This window comes from Syngnathus leptorhynchus, chromosome 15 (assembly GCF_054491065.1).
Source record: "Syngnathus leptorhynchus isolate UIUO chromosome 15, UIUO_Slep, whole genome shotgun sequence".
NCBI lineage: Eukaryota > Metazoa > Chordata > Actinopteri > Syngnathiformes > Syngnathidae > Syngnathus > Syngnathus leptorhynchus.
This window is the reverse complement of record NC_141209.1, coordinates 7,435,899-7,462,943: the sequence shown is the minus strand read 5'-3', so window position 1 is coordinate 7,462,943 and position 27,045 is coordinate 7,435,899. Positions and strand designations below refer to the sequence as shown.

At 41.4% G+C, this 27,045-nt stretch overlaps 1 protein-coding gene across 4 annotated transcripts in view; it reads right to left on the bottom strand.

Annotated features, from left to right (window-relative positions):
- Positions 1-1,899: 1,899 nt before the first annotated feature.
- arid1b (AT-rich interactive domain 1B) overlaps positions 1,900-27,045 on the bottom strand; it is a 126,481-nt gene continuing 101,335 nt past the window's right edge. For 3 of the 4 annotated variants that reach the window (XM_085931236.1, XM_085931237.1, XM_085931238.1), the window contains 15 exons: positions 22,846-23,134; positions 17,632-17,759; positions 16,223-16,294; positions 16,022-16,125; positions 14,440-14,628; positions 13,727-13,942; positions 13,098-13,323; positions 10,177-10,318; positions 9,071-9,240; positions 8,018-8,150; positions 7,717-7,833; positions 7,545-7,620; positions 6,064-6,805; positions 5,123-5,253; positions 1,900-4,929 (listed from right to left, as the gene is read on the bottom strand). In XM_085931236.1, coding sequence (XP_085787362.1) covers positions 3,172-4,929; positions 5,123-5,253; positions 6,064-6,805; positions 7,545-7,620; positions 7,717-7,833; positions 8,018-8,150; positions 9,071-9,240; positions 10,177-10,318; positions 13,098-13,323; positions 13,727-13,942; positions 14,440-14,628; positions 16,022-16,125; positions 16,223-16,294; positions 17,632-17,759; positions 22,846-23,134 — 4,493 coding nt within the window. In that variant the 3' untranslated portion in view covers positions 1,900-3,171. The remainder of the gene's footprint in view (positions 4,930-5,122; positions 5,254-6,063; positions 6,806-7,544; positions 7,621-7,716; positions 7,834-8,017; positions 8,151-9,070; positions 9,241-10,176; positions 10,319-13,097; positions 13,324-13,726; positions 13,943-14,439; positions 14,629-16,021; positions 16,126-16,222; positions 16,295-17,631; positions 17,760-22,845; positions 23,135-27,045) is intronic. The other variant, XM_085931239.1, reaches the window with a different exon arrangement.

Below are 27,045 nucleotides of genomic sequence, written 5' to 3'. Positions count from 1 at the left end.
AATACCAATAGTAGCAAATATTTCATTCACAACTAAAAACAAATAGGAGATGGATGGTTGCTGGACCATGACTACTATTATGACAAATAGCCTATTTTTGTAGATGCGGTGCCAGTGGACCAAAAAAGAACATACTTTATTCATTCTTTTCTTTTGAATTAATCAGCCAATCAATTGTTTATCAGAATTGTATTCTCCCAAATGTCAGAATCAGAGAAATATGTATTGTTCGGGCTCTAGTGGAAACACTAAATGAATTGGATTGTCATGAACTAAACTGTACTGTTTGGTGGAAACGCCACTATGTGAAAAATAATTGCAGCTATTGTGTTTTTCTTTTTAGGACAAAAATGATCATTTTGAGCTGAGGTGTTTGTGATACACATCATCCTTTCAATGAAGGCCAAGACTTGAGGATATTAAATACATTTCAGTTTCTGATTTGTTTTGAGCTCAAAACAATCCAAATACAGTTTGTCACTAACAGTATCAATATCGTACTTGCAAAATAAATAGGACATTTCAAAACCTGAAAAGTGTCAGTTGTTTTTGTTGCAGAAATTCCCTGTCTTTTTTCTTGTCCTCTCAACAGTGTTGAAATTGTTACGCAATATTTTTTTTTTATGGAGAATGAACAAACATTTTGTTCCGCAAATGGAGGCAGTGACTTGCTAATCTTGTTTCAAATGAAAACAGAGTGCTGAGAAATGAGTCAGTCAGTTACCACATAGTCCTACTTCCATGCCAACCTCTGCAGAGGTTGTGTCGTTGCAATTTCCTGTTCCGCCCCCTTTTTGTGATTGATTGCATCACCAGCCTCATCTGTCTGCCATTTCACACCCTTACACTCTCTGAGTGGGTTTTCCAAAACAACCTGAGGCTTAATGGTGCCTAGGCATTATTGCTTGGCATTGGCCATCATGAACGAACAGATAAGATTTTTCCGTGGGTGCAACCTAACTTCTGAAATGACCTCATCATCCTAACCCAATTACTCACACATCTACCTACATTAGTTGTGAGAAGCAACAAGACAATTTACCTGCAGGTAACAAACGCAGCATTCTCTCATCCATCACATCCACACTGTAAGAGTGTGATGACTCAGCTTCTCAGAGGCAAAATGTAGGAGGTGAAGAACATCCGGCATCACCATAGCAAGAAGTATGACCCACTCTAAATGACGGGGGAACACTAAAATGAGTGTTTTCAATGTGCAGACCTGTACAATCGATATAGAATACGGGCCAATTGTTGGGCACTTCTGCGTTAAAATAGTCATCAGAGCCAATATGGCAATCACAGATGCTCCAACATAGATTCAAACCCAGATCCCATGACTGAGAACCGGACATTCTTACCACTATTTCACTCATTTTGACATTCACTTGACATGCAGTGAAAGGACGCTCAGGAATGTTGTGAATTTATTGTATGCAGTCATCTTGCTTTAATGATTATGGTGATAATACCTGCTTTGGAATTCAACCTCTGCTTCTTTAAAAATCCAATCTGTGACGCATGTTGTCCTTCTAAGGAATGCTCTTAATAAAACCATCCAAAGGACAGGCTAAATGAATTCTGTCAAAAAGGAAAAGCACAGCCATACAGATCTGGGTTTCTTTGCTAAACTGCTAGAAAGCTGTTTGTCATTTTAGCACAATAATAGTTGGGGGAATGAACATAAGAAATTTAAGTTTATGAGCAACATTTGTGAATCAGGTTTATTTGATAGGTGACAGCTAAAATCGTCCTCATGATTGTGAAGACAAGCTGTTCAGAAAATGGATAGTTGAGCAGCCTTAGTCATGTGTTTAATAAAAACACATTTGAAATCTCACAATGACATGTTCTGGTCCCCAGTTAGAAGAGGATGGTAACTTAAACTTGACACCGCTGTAGACAGCAAATGTTTTATTGGCCTGTAGATTGTCTGACCATAATGCAGTATCTGTGATGCTTGGTGATGTCCATAGTACATTTATTTGTGACATGTGCAGCACAGAGTATAAATGTATATACCAGATAAAAGAGACATACTGAAGTCATACGAAAAAGGCAAATTTTACAATGAGCATTTTGAAGATTTCCAACACATTTCTTTTATAGGGCATTCCAAAATATGCCCGCTAATGTGAATGGAGGACATTAACAAAAAGAAATGTATTTAATTTTTTTTTTTTTTAATGTAACCTCACTTATATATATATCCTCTCACCCTGGCACTTTTGTTTTGATTACCAAAGCGATTGTTTTCTCAGCTATAATACAATGCATACAGGCTTTTATTTGTATTTTTTTTTTTTACATTGAAACATTGGTTACCATTTTCAAATATCAGACCCCATTAACAAAATATTCATAATAACAATAACAAATGTTTAACAACAATAAAAGCATTTGTTAATCGTCCCAGTTCTTGCTATGCTTGATTGAGATGGACAGAATCATGTGCCTCCATTGTACAGTTTGTATACAGTTATGAAATACAGACAAGATGAAACAAGCATAGATGAGAGATAAAAGTTCCAAAGTCGTTGAGGCAATGATTAATAAATTAGACGTTTCTTTTTGACAGTTGCACTTTTCTCAAGTTGATTGGCGCGTGCAAGCTGCCCCCTTGTGGCCTAAAATACACACTGCAGGTGTGTTTTCAATATCTGGTTCAAAGAAGGGACCACTTGTTCTAGTCCTATTGCACAAGTTCTCTTCCAGCGACCGAGACATAAAGATTTCAATTCAAACAGTCAGTGTGTTATTTTTCCACAAGTGCTGACAAAAAAGTTAAAACTCCTGTACAGTGTCACATTTTTAAAATAAATACTCTCCAATAACAAAAAGTAGATGAGCATATTTTAGCTTTTATAAAACCGAAAACAAACTCCTCGACATAGGTCAGCACCAAAATCTGGCGGTAGCTTTATGTGAAAAAAGTAAACCAAATGTCAAACATATCAACGACCAACACCAGCAGGTATTAAATATTTGTATTAAAATGAAACCCCAAACCCACATTCAACAGGGCTGAGAGGTCATACATAGATATTCTGTTTAAGTGGAATAAAAAAAAAAAAAAACATGTTTGATCAGTTTGATGAATAAAAATAGCAAAACAAGTGAAATAGTTTGTCCATCTTAATGTTTGCCAACAAAGTCCTGCCTCTCCTCCTGTCATAACTTCCCCAAGTGAAAGAGAACCTGGCAAATAATCGCCACCACTGCAGCGTTCAGTACGGAAGAAATAGAAATGTCTAACAATCTGCTTTCGTAGAGGACAAACTCAGTTTTGTTCTCCTCCACTTTGGCCATGGCCAACAGGCCTTTGGCTGCTCTACACAACATGCTCACGCTGGGTGGATCCATGTGAGGGTGTCCCATGTGCAATAAGCTGTGAGGATTATGGTGGTATTGTGCCATGCTGACGCCATCCTCTAAAAAGGCAACCAAATTACCCACGCTGCCTTTCTGCATGGCTATGACACGAGCCGCGGTGGGGTCTCCTTGTGCCAGGTGAGAGGTGATGGCCACCGCCATCTCCCTGTACACTTGAGCCTTTCTCTGACCAACGTAGCGGACCAGCACCGTGAAGAGTTTCTCTTGTCGACTGAAAGGCGGCGTGGCGAGGAGGAGATCCACGTTTCCTTCCTGGATGCTCAGCTTGCAAAGGCACTCCAGAACCAGCCTCTGAGGAGTCAGCTGGGAGTAGGCCACTGCCGAAGGGAAGGGGTCCTGGGCTTCAGCTGAAGGGCACACCATCCAGTGGAGGAGGCCATCCAGGATGGGGAGGCAGATGGTATCGGTGTAAGTGGAGAGATCCAGCTGGCCTGCGATATTAGCTAGCGTTACCATCGCATTCTCCCTGAGCTGACTCAGACACTCCCACCACCATTCGTATTGACTGCTCGACAGCCCCTTGTCCTGCTGCTCATCTCTTTGATAGCTGGAGGACGACCTGGTCCTCTCAGGATGCTGATGGTGCAGCAGCAAGAGCCTACCCAGAAGAAGAACCAAGGCTGGGTGTCTCGACATATCCGAGTCGTTCCCCGGGATGAAGGACAAGCTGCGGACAATGTTGGAGATGCAGAGGCAGCGTTTGGCTAACGAGTCCTGCCAGGGTGAGCTTGTGGACAGCGGGGTTTCATCCAGGCAGCGTGGTTCATCTTCCAGCAAGGTGATGTGATCCTGTTCGCCATCTGGATGCACCCTGAAAGGGTAGGATGGCAGCGAGCGAGCAGGGTGCGCGTTCGACAGGGCGTCAACCCGCGCACACAGGACGTCGTCTATGGTGGCCGTGATACGGTTTCTCGGTTGCTCCTTCCCATCGTCCTTCTTGTTTTCTATGAACATCTTATCCTCCATTCTGGTAGGTGGATCACGTCGGGGTTCAAAGTACGTCTGTATGTGAGCCGTAGTGTCGCCCCCGCCACCCTGCCAGTGGAGCAGCCCACTGGTGAACTCGTCAACCAGGTCATCTGTCATATCTTTAAGGTCTTTGTCAACAATGGTTACTGGGAACTTGTCATGTTTGCTAGCTTGTTGGGGCTTTGGTTCCAGCTCAGTAACAAGCAGCTCAGAATCACACTCGCGTTTAATTTCTGCCTTCTTTTCTTTGTCTTCATCCTTTTTTAAGCACTGATCAGGTTCATTCATCCCGTTAGGTGAGAGAGTCTCTCCAGAAACATTAAGATATTCCTTCATTGTGTTTCCTGGTAGGTCCTCTGGCATCTTCAAAGTTGGGATGGACTCAGATGTAGATTGTACCGCACTTTTCATTGCATTGTTCAAGATAGTTTCTTTCTTCTGGTTGGAGTTGTGGTCCAGCAAGCTTTCTTTTGTCCCCGTTCCCACTTCAAACTCTTGCAAGATGCCAAAGATCTCAATCAGGCAACGGCGGAAGTACTCAACAATGAGCTCCAGGAAACCTGGCAACTACACAAACAGAAAATGTAAACGTCAACCGTGAGCAAAAACCTGTAAAAAAGATACAAAGAATATTCTCAGTATTTTTTGATTGACCGTTCTGACATGCTTTTTTTTTTCCATTTGTGGCTTCACAGATACATCTCAAATAAAGGATAAAAGAGGAGAACATCAATGAGGGCTTGTCGAGAGACCGTGTCACCTGAGAGAGGTTAAATGAAGCAACAGTGCTGTCATCATAAAGTAGAATGTTGATGGTATCAAGCGCCCATGTACTCTCTGCTAGGAGGCCAGACTTTAGAGACATCATCACACGCCAGGCCTCAGGCATTCCTGAGATGAGAACCGTTAAAGAAAAGTTATCATTGGTTAGGTCGCAAAGGTAGGATATCATTGTCACACACATGATAATTAATTGAACATTTAGAATTAATTGTTGATTAATTCAGATAAACCAGACCATCCTATTAAAAACACTACTCAGATGACATTTAATCAAAAGGAATTAAATGATTGCTAATTTGCCCCAGCGCATTTTACCTTGTTGTTTTATTCCACAAAGTGCAATTCAATAAATTGCCAATTCCCGTTCCTATCTGAAAATTAAAGACTCCTGTCTTTTTCCATAGATGCATAGTAATGCCCCAGGAAATCTTCCAGCAGAAATTTCCAGAACTGTGTTACTATATACCGTACTTTATTAGAGAACATGAATGATTTTCTTTACAGTAATATGTTGTTTGTTCCCCAGCTAGTCTAAACATAGTATTGTGTTTGTGGAATATGATTTAAGATGTCAAATTCGCCAGTTTTGATCCATCTCATGGGGCAGCCATTTTTCCACTTGCTGTGGATGACATCACAGTCGCCAGGTCTTAAACCAATCACAGCTCAGCTTCAGAAAACAGGTGAGCTTTGATTGGTTGCGGCAACTGGTATGTCATTCGAAAGCTAGTGACAAAATGGCCGCCCCTGAGATGGATAAAATCAGGTGGATTTTGTCTGTTAAATTCATATCCCACAAATGAAACATTAATCAGAACACTCTGGCTGTGCAGAACATATAATTAACAAAGAAAATTTTGGGGGGAGATTTTTTTGCAATAAAACTGGACAGGTAATACAACAGAGACTGTGTCTCACCTGTGTCCTTGGAGGTAAGCTTGCGTCGAGGTCTGAGAATTGGCATGGTGCCCTCCACAGATCCAGGTGGGTGGTTGAGGTCCCTCCTCAGGTTGTGAGGAAACTGACTCAGAGGTCCACATCCCTGAGAGCCCATCATGGACATCCCAGGCTTTGACATCTTCATGGCTGACAGGAAAGCTGCTTTGCTGGGGGACACGCGTGAGTCCAAGGAGCGTTGGAAAGCTCCTGGACTGGGGGCTCTGGGCAGGTGGTTTGCCATGGATTGTGAATTTGAATACGATGATGGAGGGTGGCGTGATGAAAAGGGAGGCATACCGCCTGTTGATGACATGTAAGGAGATTGCCGGTGCCAGTGATCTTGCCCCGGACGCCCATCCATGTCTTCTCTGCCAATGGAGCCGTAGGGGGCCATTTGAGAGGGATGTCCTTGTCGATTGGGATAGGGATAACTGAGATCTGTCCTGGATGGCCACATGTTGGGACCATCAGCCGTGTGGTTAGGAGGAGGACCCCCGCCCATCATTCCATGCTGGCCTGGCATTGAAGAACTCATACGATCGCGGGGATAGGGGTAAGGGAACTGTCCTTGGATGGCTCTGTGATCTGAGCCTGAATAGCCCCCGCCATAGTGGTTATACATGTCTGCCTGCTGGTTGGAATACGGCATTCCGTACATCTCACTCTCATGCCTCTTGGGTGGAGGACCATACATACCATCCATGGATCGTTTGTAGCCCTGCTGAAGCAAAGGTGGATGTTAGCAATACAGTTTCAACACACAAGTGGTCAATCATTCATTTCATTGTGACAAATTTTTAAACAAACATTATGGATACACATACACTCACACATATTTGTATAGTATGTGGAGTATATAGCGCTGGCGATTATTTTAATTGACTTTCTGTTGATTATTCTGTTGATTAATGCTTTTTTTTGGACTCAACTCAAAGAGAATCAATTGTTTGAGAGTGTTTTATTTTGATTAAATTCAAAGCGAATCAGTCTGCTTTCATGGAGGACTTCAGAAATAAGAATATTATTGAGAGGCTACATTTCTGAGGAATCTGACAATTTTAATGTAAACAAGGTCTCTAAACAATTAAATAATTCATTTGTTGTCAATTAATCATAGCACTTCTAATATATATACATATATAGTTCTGAAAATATTAGCCCCCCCTTGAACTTTTTGCTACACGTCATACGTCAAGCATAAAGATACAAAATTGGATTTGTTTTGTGAATAATCAACACCAAGTGTGACAAAATTGTGGAGTGGTATGAAATGTGGTATATGATATTTTGAATTTTGTTTTTAACAAATAACTTTCTCTCAGTGCAGCCAACTGACTCCGACAGTTGCCCGTTGCCATTTCTAAATGAGCCAATGTTGATTTAAATTTCACAGCATTACATTTTTTAATCCTACACTAAGGATTATGAAGACATACTTAACAGAAATTGCGGAATCTCACCTGTGGCTGTTGGTACATCCCGGAAGGATGCATCCCATACGGCATGCCGGGATACTGGGGACTGTAGCCATCATGTCTTCAACGTATAAAACAAGTGGGAATGTAACAAACTATTTCCAAATTGTTAAGAAAATGCAACGACCAATCTATGACATCACACACAGGTTCTGACCTCTGCTGTGAAGGGTATCTGCTGGAAGAATACATGCTACTCTCATTGTGAGGTGCCATGCTGTTCTGATTTCCAGGGGGACCCAGGCCTCCCTCCATCCCCATCAAGTGGTCCGGTCTGGAGAATAAACAGTCAAACTTTATGCCTCTACCAATACAAAGTTGAAGGAACTTGAGGTCATACAACCTTGGAATATGAAAATGATATGAGGAATAAAATTCCACAAAGTTGCACAAAACCCCGGAGATTGAACGAGTGTCAGGCATGACGACTTTATCATATTTTTGTTTCTGATGCTCACCTTCTGTTATAGCCTGGTCCGTATGGGTACTGCGAGCGTTGACTCAGGCTAAGCGCCGCTGTGGGTCGTCCGTACATTTCCTGCACACCTCCAGGAGGCATCTGGCCAGGCATGTATGGATCCGCTCCTGCCACTGAAAGGGTACACATCTTTTTTTTAGAGTATGTCACATGCACAAATCTGCATACACGTAGGAATGTAGATAATATACGTAAAACATACCATTTTAATGCAAAACGATGGAAAAAAAAAGAAAGAAGAAATGCTCAACTGAGGCCTAAAATGCGTATAGTATAGAAGTCGTTCCATCTGCTTGCCAGCAAGTGGCAGCATCCCCTAATATATATTCAATTTTCCCACTTGTTCATTGGTTGGGACTGTTTTTGGCCGACACAATTTATGTCCTACAAAAGTCTAACCTTTAGCTTCACAAAAATACTATAACATACCATTGATTCAATAATAATCCATAAAATAAAAGGGTAAACTTTGTATGTTTTGGCCTTATTTGTTGTAATTTTTTTTTATAAAGAACATTTGCTATCTGCTCAACTAATTGCTCCACTTTTCCACTTATCTTAATCCGTTATTAGGCAAATTCATTAAGTCCAAGTATCCATTTTGTATAATCCTTGTCCCTCGTTGGGGTCGCAGCTTTATACACACCGTGAATCACACCTACGGACAATTTTTAGTCTGGAAGGTTGGAAGGGATGAACAAGCTAAGATGAGACAAATACTGAGCTATAAGAACATCAAGGCAGCTGATGTAATTTAAAGGTGTGGGCGGTAACCGAAATTGAACTAAATGTAATTATTATTATGATTTTGTTTGACTTAATAACAAAATAATAACAGAGCAATTTTATCTGAGGCAATCCCATTAGCTGTAACACAAGGTTCATTTTTCAACAATGGACAATGTTAAAAAAATTTGATATTGATAATACTAATTTGCTGTGTATGAATTCTTGATTTTTGGTGACTCCAAAACATTTGATTCCACGATGAATATTTATTCACAAGCCTGTGCTTTGTGTTGGCCTCACTCACTCTTCCTCATGCCAGCGAAAGGATCCTTGGCATCGTATTGCATCCTCATCATCATGTCAGGCATGCTGAGGCCTTGCTGGTATGGCGCAGAGGGTGGCAGAGAGGCAGCACGTTTCTGGAAGGCTGGGTCACTGACTTCTGAGAAGGGATCCTGCACACTCACGCTGCTCCTGGAAAGGGGGAGGGAATTACAAATGGAAGGACAAGAAGAAACGTAGTAAAGTGGGAAGAGGAACTGTGTGAGAAATGTGTATTCATTAATAAAATACTATATTTAGCCACTCATTGCCTCATCTTAATATATTTGTGTTGAACACAATGGGCTCTTTTTTTCTTGAATGCTGGGAATCTTGCGCGGCGGGCTACATTGGTAATTACGTAGGTGAGCATAGGCGAATCCAGGGGTGTCAAATTCATTTTTTTCGCGGGCCGCATTGTAGTCATAGCTTGTTTCGGAGGGCCATAATGACTGTCATCCCAAATAAATGTATGAGCACCTCATATACAGTAAAAGCTACAAAACAAACTGACAAATAACTCGTTTTCAAATCAGACGATTAAAAACTGGTCATATATTTCAAAAAAGATATTATTAAAAGTGAAGACAATTTACAATTCTAGCAATGACACACAAATTTAATGCACAATTTGTCTTCGCGGGCCACATAAAATGATGTGGCGGGCCATATCTGGCCCCCGGGCCTTGAGTTTGACACCTGTGGGCGAATAGAATACCTACCTAAAAACAGAACAAGCAGATGAGGAAGTATGTTTTTTTTTTTTGCAAGACTAACATCCTCAAATGCAGTGAAATGGAATATAAGCTTTACTTTATCTTCAAATCATAACTGATCAAGTGTACCAAGGGCTTCCTCGCATCTGTCTCGTGTGACCTTTAGGTCTGTAAATCAACTCTCCCTTCCTTGCATGGATCAATTTGAATGTGTCAAAAGATATTTTACAGGCAAAGAGATTACATTAAATGTGAAATGTAGTGAATGATGACTACTGCTGCTGCACGCTGTGAAAAAGGCAATGAATTTAGCTACAAGTAATGTTGTCATTAGATGTGAAGATAGAGTAAAAAAAAAAATGATTTAAGATACCTGTTTGGTGGCACAGGTGTGCCCTGTCCAAGAGGGGTGGTAGCACGGGTGGGGGGTAAAAGATCCCCTGCACCTTCTGCAATGGAGCTGCTGCCAGAAGATTGCGGTGTCTGTGGACCTTGGAGGGAGCCGCCTGAGTTAGCTAAAAGATTGAGACAATGGGATGTTATGACTGTCGCCATAGTTCTATCATAAACGGCAATGATTACAAGCAGAAGTCAGTTCGCTTGTCCACAGAATTCGTAACGTGGGCTTTGGCTCAACAAAGGTTCCGTATTAGAGAGAATACTTTGGAATTGAGGCCAAAGCGCTGGCAGTAATGACCCACATGAGAAGTGAGCTGAAGCAAACAGCCCACATATGGGCAACAGTATATGGGAACAACATGGCTGTTAATGAGAGGCCAATGTTGGGGGAGAAGGGCAGATAAGACAGCAGAGATGAATTTCTCTGCAGGAACAGCAAAGATTTTGGAAGGAAAATAAAGTCACAGCGCAACATTCAATCACACCTCAAGCTGTTTGACTGATTCCAATTTGTTCTCATTTCAAAACAATATTGTCCATTAGTTGATGTGTCACAAAGATTGAGTTGTTTGTTGACAATGGGCTTCATGCTCTTATTGTACAGCATAAATGATAAATGAATATACTTACATACATAAATATACTTATACATAAATTGAATAAGATTAACACATTATATACCCGCCTATTAATTGCAGATATGAAATCGTCAATGCTCAATAAACCGAAGCCTGGCAAGATTTCCTGGCGTCGTTAAGTCCGAGCACTCTTCTCATACTAACGCCTTCATTTTTCACATTTAGTTTTGTGAATTGATCCCATGATCATCACATCATAGTAATATCCAAATCACCACACTGCTATAAACATACATAATACAATCTGTAAAGCCTTATTGATACAAAAATTACGCACCTCCTTTGTAATGAAATATAACAAACAATGGAACAGAGGGAAAACTAGGTTAGCCTATTTACTTGTTCTTACGCCACAATTCTGCAAATTCCAGGGGTAAAGGTACACAAGAGGCTGGAAACATAAGCTCATAAAACCAAGGGATACTAATTCCCTAAAGCAAGTTTAATGAAAAATGAGGACCGTTTGACTAAAAAGATGACAACGACCAAGAGAGGATATGAAAACAGCCTAATGAGCAGTTTAGCGTAAGAAGCCTTCCACGGGAACAGCCTCGGTGGCCTATTACAGCACCGCACGTTTCCAATCGGAAAAAAAACAGAGACCAAAGCTTTAAAAATTCATACTGGTAATTCTAAATTATTCAGTGATGTTCCCTGCCTCTACATGATAGGAGACAGAGAGAAAAAAAAAAAGAGGCTGAAATAGAGGGCGAGATGATTATTTCATAATAACGGGATAGGTGGAAGATCTCCTCTCGCTCACATACTACTCGCTACTTTAACCAAGGTTCAGAAGTTGACCATTCTTCAAGAGCACACAGGCTGACACAGAATATTCAGCTGCGAGGTGAAGAAGGCGGAGGGGAGATGGACGCCAGCGTGAACCCGAGTGCCCTTTTGCTCCACATTTCGAGGGAGAAGAATGACAGCAGAGAAAAGAAATGTGTGCGTTTGAGTCACGTGCTTGACATTTATGTGTGTGTGCATCTGTCAGCGGGTGACATAATCCACTGGGATGGTGGCAGAGAGGCGGGGCTATGGGTGGGAGTCAGTCAGCCTAGCCATTTTTGTGAATGAAAGGTGACGGGGAGGTCAGGTTTGTTTACATTATACATTCCAGCCCTCATTAATGACTCCTCCACACAAACACGCTCTGCCCCGTGCTACCAACCCGCTGGACACACTCCATCTGTGACATCATTGCTCTGTCAAGTCTATAAATAGACTGGCAAGGACTTTGAGGGGAGATGGCACATGATGTAAAGTTAAAAGGATTAAAAAATGATAGTGCACAAGTTACACTAAATGATTTCAAAGTATCAAACATCTATTAAAGTTGATGGAGGAAACTATTTATTTATTTAAAATCCTAATCACCGGCTATCATTATCAACCTTTTGTATGCAATTTTTCCCCAAACTTTTTTTTTTTGGAGGAGGGGGGGGGGAAAGTCCCTGTTTCGGATATGAAACTTTTTTTTTTTGCCCCCTTCGCTGCTACTCAAGTCTTGAAAAGCTAAATCTTTTCACATTATTCTTTTCCACAACAGTTAGATGGTATACTACCAACAATAAAATAATTTCTGACATCAATAATGTTGGTCATCTTTTAATGTGCACAAGCAAATGAACACGTACTATTCTATGTTTTATGTCACGTGGAAATATTAACTCTGATAGTCCCATTATATGATTATATATATTTTCTTCTTTAGAACAAGACATAGGAGATGAGGCTGAATTATGGACCCTATAAACCCGAGGGGATGTGTTTGTGTGTGGTCCACGAATACACGACGTGTAATATGTGCAAATGGAGCCGATGCTCTTTTCCACAATCAGGAAAAGCAATCTGCAGTATCTCATGCAGGTGAAGTACTCCAAAGTTCTTTCACAAAGCCGGGGTCACCTTTCTCATCTCAGTTGCAAATTAGAGGCATGACCTTAATGCACCAACTCTTTTCTTTCCTCTCCACTCCTGATCCTCATGTCATAATTGTTCACAATACCAAACATATGACCAGCATAACCTCCCTTAACCTCAATCACACAATAATCCAAAAAAGGCAAGTCTCAGGCTTTAGGTCCAAATAAGGACGGTATCTGACCTTTATTAACTGGTAAATTATCTAATCAAATGTTGTTTATTTCCAATATTTCATCATCGATGTTCTCAATCTTGACAACACCATTGAGACTTGAAGCTTGATGAGCTGCCATGTAGTTGGGAAAAGCGGTGAGAAATGAACAATTCTTACCAGGTGATGGAGGCTGGATCTTGACTTGCTTCCTGCTGTCACCTACAGCTACGCTTCCACTGCTGCTGCTGCTGCTGTCGGCTGGAGGTTCTTCGCCTCGCTCCATTTTACACTCAAAGGCAAACAGGAACTGGATATAATGCTTCTTGAGTGAGCTTGCTGAGCTGGTCGACGTTCCCACACTCAGTGTGTTGGACAGCTCCCGCCATTTCTTGTTCTTGTTTACCTGTGGAATGCGACAAAATATATTTTTTGCCATCTATTTTTTTAATGTATTGTGTTATGTAATATTTTTTATGGTTGAGTTGAACTACATTTAAGCAAAAAGTTGTTTCTGACCCATGTTTCGCAACTATTATTGAGCCAAAACCTAAAGACTCCATAAGAAAATCTCACTCCACACCAAAAATGTCACAAAAGTGGATATACTAAAATAATGATATATTAAAATAATGATTTGTAATGATATACTAAAATAATGATTTTGTTTCTATTTCCTCACAGATGTACACAGTGTGTAAACTGGGCCAATTGAATGTGGACATTTTTCCTTGAGGATGATCATTTTTATTCCACTGAATGAATTTTTTAATTGTCTGTGATAGTGTTTGTCATTATACAAGAGTTACCATAGCAAGGCCTCCAATCTCCCGAACAGCAATGTAGAGTTTCCAGAGATCCAAAGGTTTCTTCCCAACAATAGGCAGCTGGGAAACAGGCGTTCCTCTCTCCTCCATGAAGGACAGATAACGCTCCACCCACATCCGGCGCTCTGGCTCTACACCCAGCTCGTATAATCGCGAGACTCGCTCGCCACTGGACGATGATGAATTTGGGTTGGCTTTCTGTCAAAAAATATAGAGAGTAAAAAAAAAAAGGGGGATTGAAAAATGAAAGTGATTTAAACTGGTAGTTAATGTATATAGCTCTCGGATCCCTACAATAATAAGAATGGTCATACTTCTTGCCTCTTAAATGACCTATATTTTATATGAATTGTATCGAGGCAATTACACAGTCTATTTGCTGTACCTTGTACTTATACAATTCTTTCTCCCCATGGGAATCATTAAGTTTCATTGCAACATGGCTCTCAGTTATACAGACATACTAAAACAAACACTTTATTGAAAGAATTTAGTTCATACAGTTCACAACATGGACTTATGTGACATTACCTAAAGGGGCTGTTTTTTTTTTGTGTGAAGGGACCCACCAACTGAGCAATGATTATTTTCTATTTGCAATAAATATGTCATGATACAATTAAGGGAAGAAAAAAAACAGGTTTTAACTGTCCTCCTGTTGTGAGACCAACTAATTGACCAAGCAAGTTACTTACTGGACTTGAAGGGGCCTTGATTGGCCAAGGAGGGCTGCTTATGCTGTCACTATCATCTCCGTGGTAGGAGGACAAACTGGCTGGGCTGGGCGACAGTGGGGAGGGGACCGGCAGAGCGCTGCTTGGCGTGGTTGGCTGAGACACACACTGCTGGGGGCCGGAGGTGCTGTTAGTGTGACCTTCTTGTAACTAGTGTGGAGAAAGAAATATACTTTTAGTGGCTAAAGGTACATCCAAAAACATGCTTGTTGTCTGTAGGTGCGACTGGGAATTTTCTGTTTGTCAAAAGCCATCTGGGATTTTTTTTTAACTTTATTTAATAGAGGTTTATGACAGTTTTTTTTTTTATTGGTTCATGGTTCAAAATGGATAAAACATTCATGTTGACATTTTGAAATATAAGCAACATTATGTTCAACTTTAATGGGAAACTAAACTTTAAAGCAAACATATGAGTTTGCGTAATTCTTTGGGCATCGACATTGATAGGCCGACAACTTGCACAATTTAATGAGCTTGAGACTAAGAATTGGAAAGACCAAATCTTGCTTTATGGGGCTAGTTCGTTTTGAATATTGTAACAATATTTTTCGATTTTATAAGTACCTAATTTGGCCAGATGTATTTGAAATAAAATACGTAAGTGTATATTGAAAATACAACACAGATGTGTGTTCTTTTCATGTACTGTACATGTAAATCCAAATTTAATAACAACTATGAGTTAGTTGGGATTTAATTTAGATCAGTGTGTGTCATCTGCCAGTAAAAAGATGCATGTGTGTGTGCAGGCATGTGCATGAATACGAAATCGCTATAGATGGAACAACAGCTTGACAAGCGCTCCGGGTCTTTCTATGGAATGTCCAAGTCAGCAAAAGCTTATCTTCCCTGCTTTCTATTTCCCTGAGTCTGACTTCTCTGGCTCTCGTCCTTGTGTTTCTGCATTCAATCCTGGCAGACAGATCATCTCTTTAGGGAGCACGAGGGGTCGCGCTGGCTTGTTGTAAATGCCTTTAAATAATTCAAAAATCCCTTACTATCGTAATCAGCAAAAGAGAAGACAGGGATTTGGAGCAAAGAGACGTGTAGCGGATGTGTGGAGGTGCATGAAAACAATTGAGAGTAGGGAGGAAAGAGCAAAGAGCAGTTTTGTTGTTGCTGAGCTGAGCTGAGCCAAGTCAAGGTGCAACTCTGAGGCAAAATGTAAGGTCAGCATTGTATTTGGTGTTGTGCAGCTAAAGCGATGTTTAAGTCAAAGGATGCTGTGTGACTTTTTGTGTTTCTATCCACGTTTTGTGTCCAAGCGCCTGTGTGTGCTGCAGATGCCAAGCTCTCGTGTTCAGCATGGGCTGCCAAAACACCGGCTAGAGAGAGCTGGCGGCCAAAACAAAGCGAGGAAAACATTAGGAATGGTAAATGTTAAACAAATCATTAAGAATGGTGAGAAAACAACAGGGAAACAACACACTGCGCTGAGCCAGCATGATCAGAATTCATTAAGGGCACAAGAACAAACAAAAGAGGATAAAAGTGAGAGAGAGGGGGGGGGGGGGGGGGGCATAAATATAATTTCTGTTACCTTTGGCTTGTGAGTGTCGTTGGCGGGGCCATTGTCATCTTTTGCATCTGCTTTCATTTTCACATCTGGGCTCATCACCCTGTCCCCAGCCATTCCAATGGCTCCTTTGCAAAGAAAAAAAAAAACATTTAAAGAAGATAATGAAAGAATTACCAAACAAGAAAAGTTTCCTCAAACAATTTATAAACAAATGATTTTTACCATGATCGCTCAACGCTCTCTCAAGTGATTTGCTGCTGCCGCCGCTGCTGTTTTTGTGTGATTCATTCATTTCTGAAAAAAATGGTAGTCCTTTATGAGGTGTGAAAGCTTTAGCATAATGCCTTGTATGACGTCATAGTAGACATTCACCTTTCATTGTATCGACATGTTTCTCTCAAAGCGTCTCAACTATGTCTGCTATTTCTTTACAAGCGCAGGAAGAAAAAATATTCCTTAAAAGATGGCTGCTCAAGACAAAGCCGGTGCAGTCTTTTGATTTTGTTGGGAGAAATCCAAATGAAAAAGTTCTCCTTCAAAGTGAGGTCACAATGGGCGATGGGGGCGGGGTTTGTATTCACATGATTGACGGTCTTTTATCATTTCAAAGACATTGCCATAAATGCCTTTGGGTTCAAGTTGAAGAGGAGGTAAAATCCTTTTTGTAGTCAATGACTACATTTCATAGTGGGAGCTGTACGTTTCTTATAAAACAAAAGAAAAAATCCTTGGTTGCCTGGCTTTTTTTTTTTTCCTCCAGCACTGCAAGACTTAACAGACTAATGGCTTTTCACTGCTCCTTGGGCAAACTGCTGTGAAAACCTTGGTACTCATTTCAAGTTCCTCAAATATCAAACATTCTAATATTTGGCTTTGAATAAAAGGTGCCTATTCATTCAATGCCCTTAGAGGTGCCTTTAGTCACAATGCAGCAAGGAGAAGGGCTGAAAGAAACTTTTACATTGACATTCCCTGCGTAAAAACTGTTGAGTGCTGAAAAAATAACCACTGTTCCCGGCTGGCCTGGTGGAGAGTCATTAGCCCTCAACTTTGACCCTTCCACTTATCATTCTCTGAGATGTGTGTAAATTCAACATGATCACATCCAACATCGGGAGGTTTCATTTTAATTCCAGTAATTTGCAGTATTCTATAGGTTACATTAGGAAGTAGGTCGGTGGAGCACTTAGGATCAGAACCCTTCAAAATAAAGCTTGTTTCTTGCAAAGTAGCTTTGAACTGATAGGTAAAAAGGGTGCATGCATATTTTTTTTTGTTGAAGTGGCAAAAGCAGGTTGTGCCGTGTGCAAAATTATTCACGATTCAACAAGTATTGTATATAAAAGTAATACTGTAAAAAAACGTTTGATGAACTCAAAATTTCAAAGTAACAATCGTTAATACCATTTTAAGTCGTGTAAATCAACAAAATGTTTTAAAATCAAGTTACAGTATAATCTATTGTGATGGTAATTTCTAGTTTAAGACAAAACTTTCTAATCAATTAGAAATATAGAAAATTGAATATTCCTGAACTGAGGACGGATGTAAATAATTATAAATTTTGTCAACATGAAAAATGAAAATATTGACTCATAAACACAATAGCTAGTTGTCTTTAGCCATCATACCTGGAGGCAGCACACTGTAGGCTGGACCTTGTGCGTTGCCCATGGCTGAAACATTGTTGCCCGCTGGCCGGCTGTAGGGGACAATGGTACTTGGCTGGCTGACGCTCGGTCCTTGATAACTGCCCTGCCTATACAAAACAAGCAGGTTAATAATTTGGATCTTTTTGTAGGAAAGTAGCTTTAAATGTTTCGCAATGATGAAAGTCTGTAAAAATGCACAAGAACATATGTCACATGATCTGTTGTTGCAACTTTTATCTCTAAACCGAGATGACAACTGATCAACCACAGTTCCTGTACAAGATTGCAGTCAGCTGAGCTGCATCTCTTTTTATCTCCCTTATTGTCTTCTCTGCAGATCCTCTTCCTTCCCTCCCACAGGTCATAATTTACCTAATTAAGGTGTGATTTTGGAGTGGCGCATATTATTTGCTTCCATGGTAACGGAAAAAAAAAATCAATTCTGCTCAATCGCCCTCGCTTCAGCTTCCCTCGTCTCACGGTTCATCATGCAGCGTTGCAAGTGACATAAGAGGGGCTTATCTGCAACCTGCTGAATGCTAGGCCCGGCGTGTGTGTGTGTTAAGTGTGTGTGTGTGTGTGGTTGGGCTGAGGGGTGAGATTAAAGGCAGCATCTTTCATTACATGCTGGGCAGTCCATAGAAGTTGAAATAGAAGACTGTTTGCAACAATTTGGCCTATCTGGCTCTGAAGCTAAGATAATCTCATGGATGACCATATTAAAGTGAAAGTGGAAAGATGTAACATGATATGAGGACACGGTAGAAAATCATCTGTAGAGCAAATACAGCAGAGTGCAGGACATGACACTACATAGACAAAAAAATTGTATGAATAAAATAAGAAATGATTAGCAAAGAAAACCTTAAACGACACACACACACACACACACACACACACACACACACACACACACACACACACACACACACACACACGCACACGCACACGCACACGCACACACACTCAAAAGCACAAGATGAAGAAACATAAAAAGAGAGAAAGTTGGTACAGAAGAACACAAGCAGAGGTTTTACGATTTTTTTTTTTTTTTTTGTCGACGAGCAAAAACTCTCTTTGGGTTTATGCCATTCAGATCATTTCTCACTGGCATCAGTCTCCGTTTCATACACAGCGTAATGCCTCATGTTGGAACTGATACATTTAGCCTAAGAGGAGGGATTGGCATGGTAAACCTCCCTATAATCTCATCTCACAGATGTAATTAGTCATAGAGCACGGGTGATGATACATATGTAATCCCTCTATTGGAGGAGGGCGAGGTGTACTGGGGGCCCCCTGTGGAAAAGACACCAACTAGCACCAAAGCCATGTTTATCTGAGCCCAATTCCCAATGATCGGGGCTATATAAACTCCATCGTTGCTTGCCTACCTTCCTTAATAAGCCCTCAGTGAGTCAACACACAGAAATGTCAGTTTTGATCTTTCGACCTCTCGCATTAAAAATGTTTTCTTTGCAGCTAAGTGCCTCGGAATCTACTTTTTCCAGCCCTTCTGCACCCACTCATAACAATAGCAGACATGGTCTCATGTGAGCGGTCAAACAATCAAATCAACAACAACAGTGGTTGGAAGCTTTTGACTGTGCCGCTGTCCCATTATGACTAATTCATGTCATAAAAAAAGGCCATTAGCGAGCACTTGATGGAGGCGCCGCACAGTGTTTAATCACACTTAATATATGCATGCATAACTATCAGGCAGGGGGAGAAAAAAAAAGAGCAAAACGAATTCATCTTGCTCTCAGGCACCTTTGCACCAGTGAGGGGAAAAATAGTTGGTGCAGAGAAGGGAGGGATAGAAAGATGGAAAGAAGATAAAGCAATGGAGTTGAGAAGAAAAGGGAAGAGAAGGACAATTAGGAAGGTCATCAGTGAAAGTAAATCATACAACTCTCTTTTATATTTGACTGTCTCCTTCATTTTTACACCTTTTGCTAACAGCACACACAACCTGTTAGAATGGTCATGCAATTTTGTGCTCGCACTTAGATTTCTTAGTAAAACCTTGTGATTTAAGTAGATCATATGCAACACACCCACCAACAGTGTGCACAATCTGAATAAGCAATTTAGTGCTTGCTATTTGGGATCCTGACAAATTGCTTGTGGTTTGTGGTTGTAAAACTGCAGTGCATCATACTGAGAGCTTTAGTTGGTTTCCTTATTTAGGCAAAAAAGAAACGTGAGAAATCTGCTCATCTATACACAGATGTAAATTATACTATTTATAATAAACACAGTTAAATCATAAGTAAATTATCAAAATAATCTTTTTTTTTATATAGGTTAAGCATCATTAAGCTAATCATTTTGGGTGTCTGGCCAACAGCCAACTTTGGGAAACTATGCAAAAAAGTAACCATTTTTAGAAAAAGTCAAATACGCACTTTTTTTATGACACTACATCAAACACTCAGATCTACATTTTAAATTCAGCAACCATTCAGAAAATATCACAAAATGTGACCTGAAACACAAACAATACTCAAAATACAAAAAGTGTGAAGGACATCAGATAAGTCCATTTTCACTCCGCAGGGCAGTGCGGTGAGTGTCGGAGCCCGTCCTTGTGTTGATGCACAGTGGCGTGTGTGCTGTTGCCAAGGGATCGCCATGGTTACGAGGTGCCAGCCAACCATCTGACTCCTTTTCTCTACAAGTGGCAGCGCCTTGCATCCTTTCTGGGTGGTGACAGGCCAGGCTGAAGGCTCCCAGCGCTGCTAACTGGACGAGACAGCGCATGCACTGGGACCACGAGAAGCGTGAAGATGGCAACCCATCGATCCAAAGCTCTGTGTGTGTGCGTGCATGAAAGTGTCAGAAAAAGAGCCAGACAAAGAAGGTTGCTGGATGGACTGGATCGGCTGGAGGCCATGAATTATATATGGAGCCAATCTGTTCTAAGGGCAAGCGGTCTCGTGGCGTCAAACCACACACACACACACAAAAACGGAGCCCTGTGCACACCTGCGCACAAATAAAGGCAGCTTTTAACATATTAAATCCTGAGAAAAGCTGCTCTTCTCTTCACTCTGCTACTCCCCCCCCGCCCCCCTCAAACATCAAACAGCTCAGAATGGATGGAGGAGAATCCATTTATTTGGCCCATCTAATGAAAACACCAGCCTGCCAAGACTGCAAGCGACAAAGTGCCAAAGGCACGATACCCATTTCTGACATTCAAGTACTGCTCTTATTTATTTAGGAAATTTACTTACTAAGGAGGTCAGAAATGAATTATTTGGCAAGGATTTGCCTCGGAGCACTTCTCTCCTTTCTTCCTACATTTTTCTCTCTGCAATTTTCCTTTGATTTATAGCTTTTCTTTCCTCGCTAAGCTTTGCTCTTCTTCTACTAAGTGCTTATTTTATCGACAGCGCCCTTTCCTACAGCTCCAGGAACTTTTTTTAGAGTATCGCCGGCAGCATTAAAGTCATTTGAAAAGCCAATTCTGTCCTTAGAAGATGCTGCCAAGAAAAGCTTATACCTTTCAATTATTCCGACTGCTCCCCTTTCCATAATTTGCCATCATATCTCCAAAGCCCTTAATAAAAAGAAAAAACAAAATTCCTCCATATCGGCATAAAAGTACTTAATTTTTGATTAATTGGTTGTAGTAATTCTGTCGATGTGCAATATTATGTATGCAAGGAAGACAATTTTAAATTAGTATCTGTTCGGGTTACACACCAAGGATAAGTCCTTGTACGGTAAACATACAATTTGAATCTCAATAATATCTGGTTTTGTATCTCTGCCTATAACGAAGGGAGCAGGCAGCTGTGCAGTTCACTCGGGGTCGACGCATCAAAGTGGGAAAGCCGACATGTGCAACGACTAACAACTTGTTTCTCAGACGGGGAGGAACTAGGTCTGAACGTTTCGGAATGTTGCACTGAGATCTGGGAGAGCAAACGGGGCACTGGAGCCTTTAACTGTAGGTTTTCGAAGGCCAATTTTCCCCTGATCTCCCTCAGATGTTTTAAAGTGGGATCTGAGGGAGGAAAACATAACAAGGCAGCTCTGGAAACAGTGAAGAACAAAAAGCAAATTGGGAGGAAGAAAGACAGAACGGGATAAAAGAGTCGAGGGTAGGATAACAGAGCAGAGACGGAGAGGGGGATACAGTTGGGAGAGCTGGTAAAAAAAAAAACAGGTGATGGGGAGGGAAAACACAAGCAGGCGGAATGATTGACAGCAGATCAGAACAACAGTTTTGGCAAGCAGACTTAAGAGTTTCTTTTTTCAAAACATTTACTTCAGTTGTGGTTTGACTCCAAAGATGCTGCAGTGAAAATAATATTCAATTTATCTAATGAAGCTCCAAATTAATGTGAACATATATTAGCTAACATAGAGCACATATGTGCTTGTCATTTGCGCTGATTTCAAAAGTCAACCTCAAATTTGAAATATGAATACATGCTCACAAATGTCAATTTACCTTCTTTGCCTCCCCTCTTGATGTGTTTTTACAAAACCAACAGGAGGAAAAACTCATCCCTTCTTCTCTCGAGGTAGCCATGTTTGCACAAGTTCCCTTGGCTAGGTTCAGCAGGAGTTTACAACCACACATAAGATCCCAAAACAGCCCCAGCATTGCAAACACTAAATATATATTCAGCCCCGATGGAAAAATAATATCCCTAAACTCGTATACTGTTATGGCATGAAAGTGCTTTGCATTCGTGTGAAGGTGCTCGGCGGCTTTTCTGTCTCTTGCGTTTTCATTGTGTAACCTGTGGTTTACTTCTTTTTTTTATGTCTCGACAGTGCGCCATTCAAAGCTTCGCACAAGCCATCATTTCTCTGTGCAAGAAATGACACTCGGTGTACAGTGTCTGCTATCAAAATGTCACGTTTTTTTTACTAGTTTTGTGAAAATAGGGATAGTTAAAAAATGGCTCATGGAAGTGTTGCACCCCTGAGAATGAACTCTTTCGTTCATAGCGTCCCTTTAGTAAGAGAGGAAATACTTGTCGCTGAGTGACTTATTTTGAAGTATTGGACTTTTTTTCTGTTAGAACCAAAAACTCAAAAGACAAAAACGTATCGATGCAGCAATCACCGCATTATGATCATCCAATCACAGCTCTGTAATGTGTCAGCCGGTATGACTTTTTTTTTAATCACTTTCACGACCATTGTGATATGGTTAATTGCAAGTACCTGCTATGCGTTGCATTGTTTGGGCCTGGCATGGGGGCTGCTGCTGCCACCTCCAGTGTCTTGCGGTTGGACGTGCCCGAAGGAGGAGGGCCCATTCCCGGTCCCGCTGGCTGAGGCATGCTGGGGGAGCTGGGTGCCACGGTGGGATACCCTCTGTTTTGGTTTCCCGGTCCATGATTTCGTCCTCCGGGGATGGTCTGACCAGGACCGTGGCCGTGCATGGGGCTGCTTGAGTTCATGGCCAGACTGTTGTTTGTGCCGCTGAAGTTGGAAGGCCGAGGGTAGTTCCCTAATAAAAACAAAGTGCGATAGTCAGCTGAATAAAATACACTTTTTCACATTCTCTCTTTTCAAAGCACATACAAGCAGTAGGACACATCACTTACTGGCTAGACATCCTTACACCTCCATCAGTGACAAAACCATCCATCAAACTAGTAATCCCTCCACGGGTGAAGAATGAAAACTGTAAAGAACTGAGTTTAATTCCGATTCACGGCCATCACAACCTCCACTGGAGGGCCAGAAATCATTTGCGGTTGTTGGCCTGGCGACATTCTTCATAGCAGCAGGTTGCCGATTCGCCTAGGGAACGATTGCCAAGCTTAAGGCTGACTTTGCGAAACACTTGAGACAAGCTTTAATCTGCAGTAAATGCTTTCTTGCTACCCTGGTGTGCTGCATGCCTGCCAAGCCAGAGGCTTTCCTAAGGCACACTTAAACCCCTCCATTTTGGCTCTAAAAGCCCAGTTTCACTCCAGCATTTGCTGCAATGAGAGCTGACAGAAAATCACCAGCCTGTCAAAGACAATGTGTACATACATTCGGTCATAGTAAAACACAATAAGTGCAGTACACACACACACACACACACATGCACAAAGGCTCGATCGCACGCAGGGACCATTACGTGACGCCCTGAAGCTACTGGGTTCTTTTTACCAAGATCTTCCACCCTGGGACAAATCCCTTGAAAAGTATAGAATGGAAATGCGCCATCATTCATTGTGATGGAGGCTATTTATTTTGATTTGATTATGGGTACTTTAGTAGGCCCTCCCTGCTTAATCCTCTGAGAATATGTCTGGAAAAGGGGATCAAGTCCCTTTAAAACCTGAAGACTTTTCCTCCACTGGTGTTCCAAATGACAATATTCCACAAAATGTTTCTGAAAATGGAAAAGGCTTCTCTTTCTCCATGACATAAGCCTGCAAATCTAACAGGCAGAAAGAGTGAGCGTAACGCAGGCGGGGTAAAATGTCTGTCCTCCAAAGCACAGAGACAGGATTTGTATTGGATCAAAATAAAAGTCTTTCCCCTAAAGCGAACAGCTGTGGTTGAACTTGTCCAGAAATTCTAACCAAATCCACGATTGGAAACGAGGGTCGAAGAAGCGAATTATTTTTGAGCGGGTTTTCCTGAGCCGGTAAGCTGACGCCTGTCACTGCTTTGTGAGAAAAGATTTGAAGAGAAGGGGTTACCGCTTAATGCACACAATGACGTATTTCGAGAATACATTTCTATATTTCTTAATTATCAATCAATGACTAAAAAAAAGAAATTCTGACTGGATGAAGAATCTGAAAGTTATACAGTAATCTTCAGAACAAAAATGCCTTATTACCCTGGCTGAGATTTGCAATAATGAGAGACATATTTTCTTGCACTGGCTCAGACAATGAGGACATTTCTGGGAACGGAGCCTCGTGGCGTCTTTCCTATCAGCTCGGGTGGACAGTTTGCCACAGATGAATAAGACCCCAGTCAAGAACCTCTCACAGCCGTCCGTCTTTGGACAGCTGTTTAGCCCCAGGTTATGGCTTGGTGCCATAGCCTGGGTGGACATTTTAGATTTCCTGGCCTCTGAGACAGACTTAAATTGCAGAATAACTCCCACGGAGTTGCTAACATTACTAAGTACCGTTTGGACCATCTCCATTCTTCTCCTATTTTAGCGGACGAGTCTCAAAAGTGAGTTATCGTGTCTGAAAAGTGTTCAAAAGTATCTTTATTTGGAGCCATATCTCACAGCAGAGCTTTGTGGTAGTGGAAAAAAAACAGAAAAAGTCATTAAACAGAGTGCTGCCCTGATGTAGCACCTTCTAAATTGCTCCAGTCATGGATGATGTTGGCTCAGCAGACAAAAGAAAGACAAAGCAGCTTCTAGACAGCGTTCACGCTAAGCTTTTCTGAAAGTCTCACTCTATTCCGACAGGAATCACTCACATCTTGGAAGGATTGTGACTTTGCCAGGAGATTGTCTTCAAGGACAGATACGACACTTACTGAGAGTACAATAATGAAATTGTCGGCCAGGTATGATCTTTTTTTTTTTTCAGGCTTGGTACCACTCAGATTCAATGATCATTGATGTGATTCGGAGCCTGTCCCAGCTGATTTTGGGTGAAGGCCGACGTCCAGTCAATTATATCATTTAACCATATGGTTGTACTTCCATACATGTGTGTGATTTGCTGCCTTTTGCTCCATGCAACACATATAAACTAAAACTGACTTTTAAGGACTGGGAGAAAATAAGGACAAAGAGAATGTCTGTTTTTGTTTTATTTGTCCCTTTTTCAGTCTTTTTTTCGTTCTCATTGTCAACTTCCTGCCTGCTTCTCGGCAACTTGCTACCTTTGGGGAATCATGGTATTATTTATAGCATAAAGAGGCGGGAGAAGAAGAAAGATGGTTCTTCGTTCACAATTACATGGAAATTCCCAGCAAAGTCACGCATCGGTCGGACACTATATTCAGTGCTGGTCTTAATCTCTGGAGTCGCGTGGGAGAGCTCAAGTGTGACCAAAAAGATTACTGTCCATTGCTCCCTCAGCAGGATGGACTGAGCATGTCTAACAGCCGAGACACTCATCAACAGTCACCAAGAACACTCCCCCCCACACATACACCCCGCAGGCTATGATGGAGCAATGTGTGATTTCCTGATTTGTGAGGTCTAGCAACATAGATTAGAGAACAGATAACATGGCTACGTGCTGTAGATGCCAAGGCCAGCAGCACTGGAACACTATGCATGTCTTGTTAAGAACATCCTGTTTAAGGTGGTGTATAGACAATGAAAGAAGTGGTATGTAATCTGACTTTACTAGATAGACCACTTCATGTTCCAATTTAGCTAAAAATTGAGGTTGTGTTGTCGCCATACTCTGTTGTAAATGAAAGATCCCCTGTATTAGATTGCTCTAGATTAAATGTCCAATATTTTCTAGGCCAGCCTACAAATAGCAACATTTTGTGTATTCTTGACACCTATTGAAATGCATTGGAAATAGAGATTTTTTAAAAACCTTACAAACTAAAAAAAAAAAAAAAGAAAAGAAAAAGAAAATGATTCAATATGAGGTTCCACAAAAAATGGTGGTCGGAGTTAGGCCAAAATCCCCAAATAAAGAAACCAAAAATGTCAAACAATACTGAAAAAATATGTATCTATGTGTGTGGGTTGTATTTTTTTTCCCTTCCAACATCTAGCGACAGCCACCTCAGCACCTTTCCTGGCATGTCCAAACCAAAGATGGTCTGACGAGTTCCACGCACTGACAATTTTCTCCCGAATACTGCACTCCCTCCCTCAGGATGTGGCTTGAGTCATGACTTGTCTATCTTAGGTGATGCGTGTGTGGCTAGAATTTAGAAACTCTGCAGGTTGGCCAATGCACTGAGGTTTCAAAAGCACTGCTTGCATGGTCATTAGTAGTGGAGTGCTTAATCCCTCGAGGAGAAGTTGAGGGCGGGGGGATGCGGGTGAGGTAGCTCGGTGTGTGGAGGAAGTGAAGCAATGGGTGGAAGAAAGAACACAGCCCAGATGGACTTTTCCTGTAATGGTATGACATCTTCCTCCCAAGTCAGTCTGTGCTGGCTCTAGACCATGCACAGGACTGCAAAACAGCTGTTGGGATTGGAGCGTGATATCAACAAAAAATCCTCTGGATCCACTTACTTATGTGCTGTAGTGGGATTTCTTGTAACAATAAAAACGGCAAAAATCGACACCTTGTAGATCAGCCAACAATTTTTAATATCAATCTGTGGATGTGTGCGGCATGTATCATTGCTGAAAATGTTCAACTGCACACCACACACTGATTGGTCACTGATTGGGCTCTCCTGACACAGGCCAGCAGGCAGGCCAAGAAAAGCAAAGAGCAGAGTTCAGGAACTTGGAGAGCTTTTCTG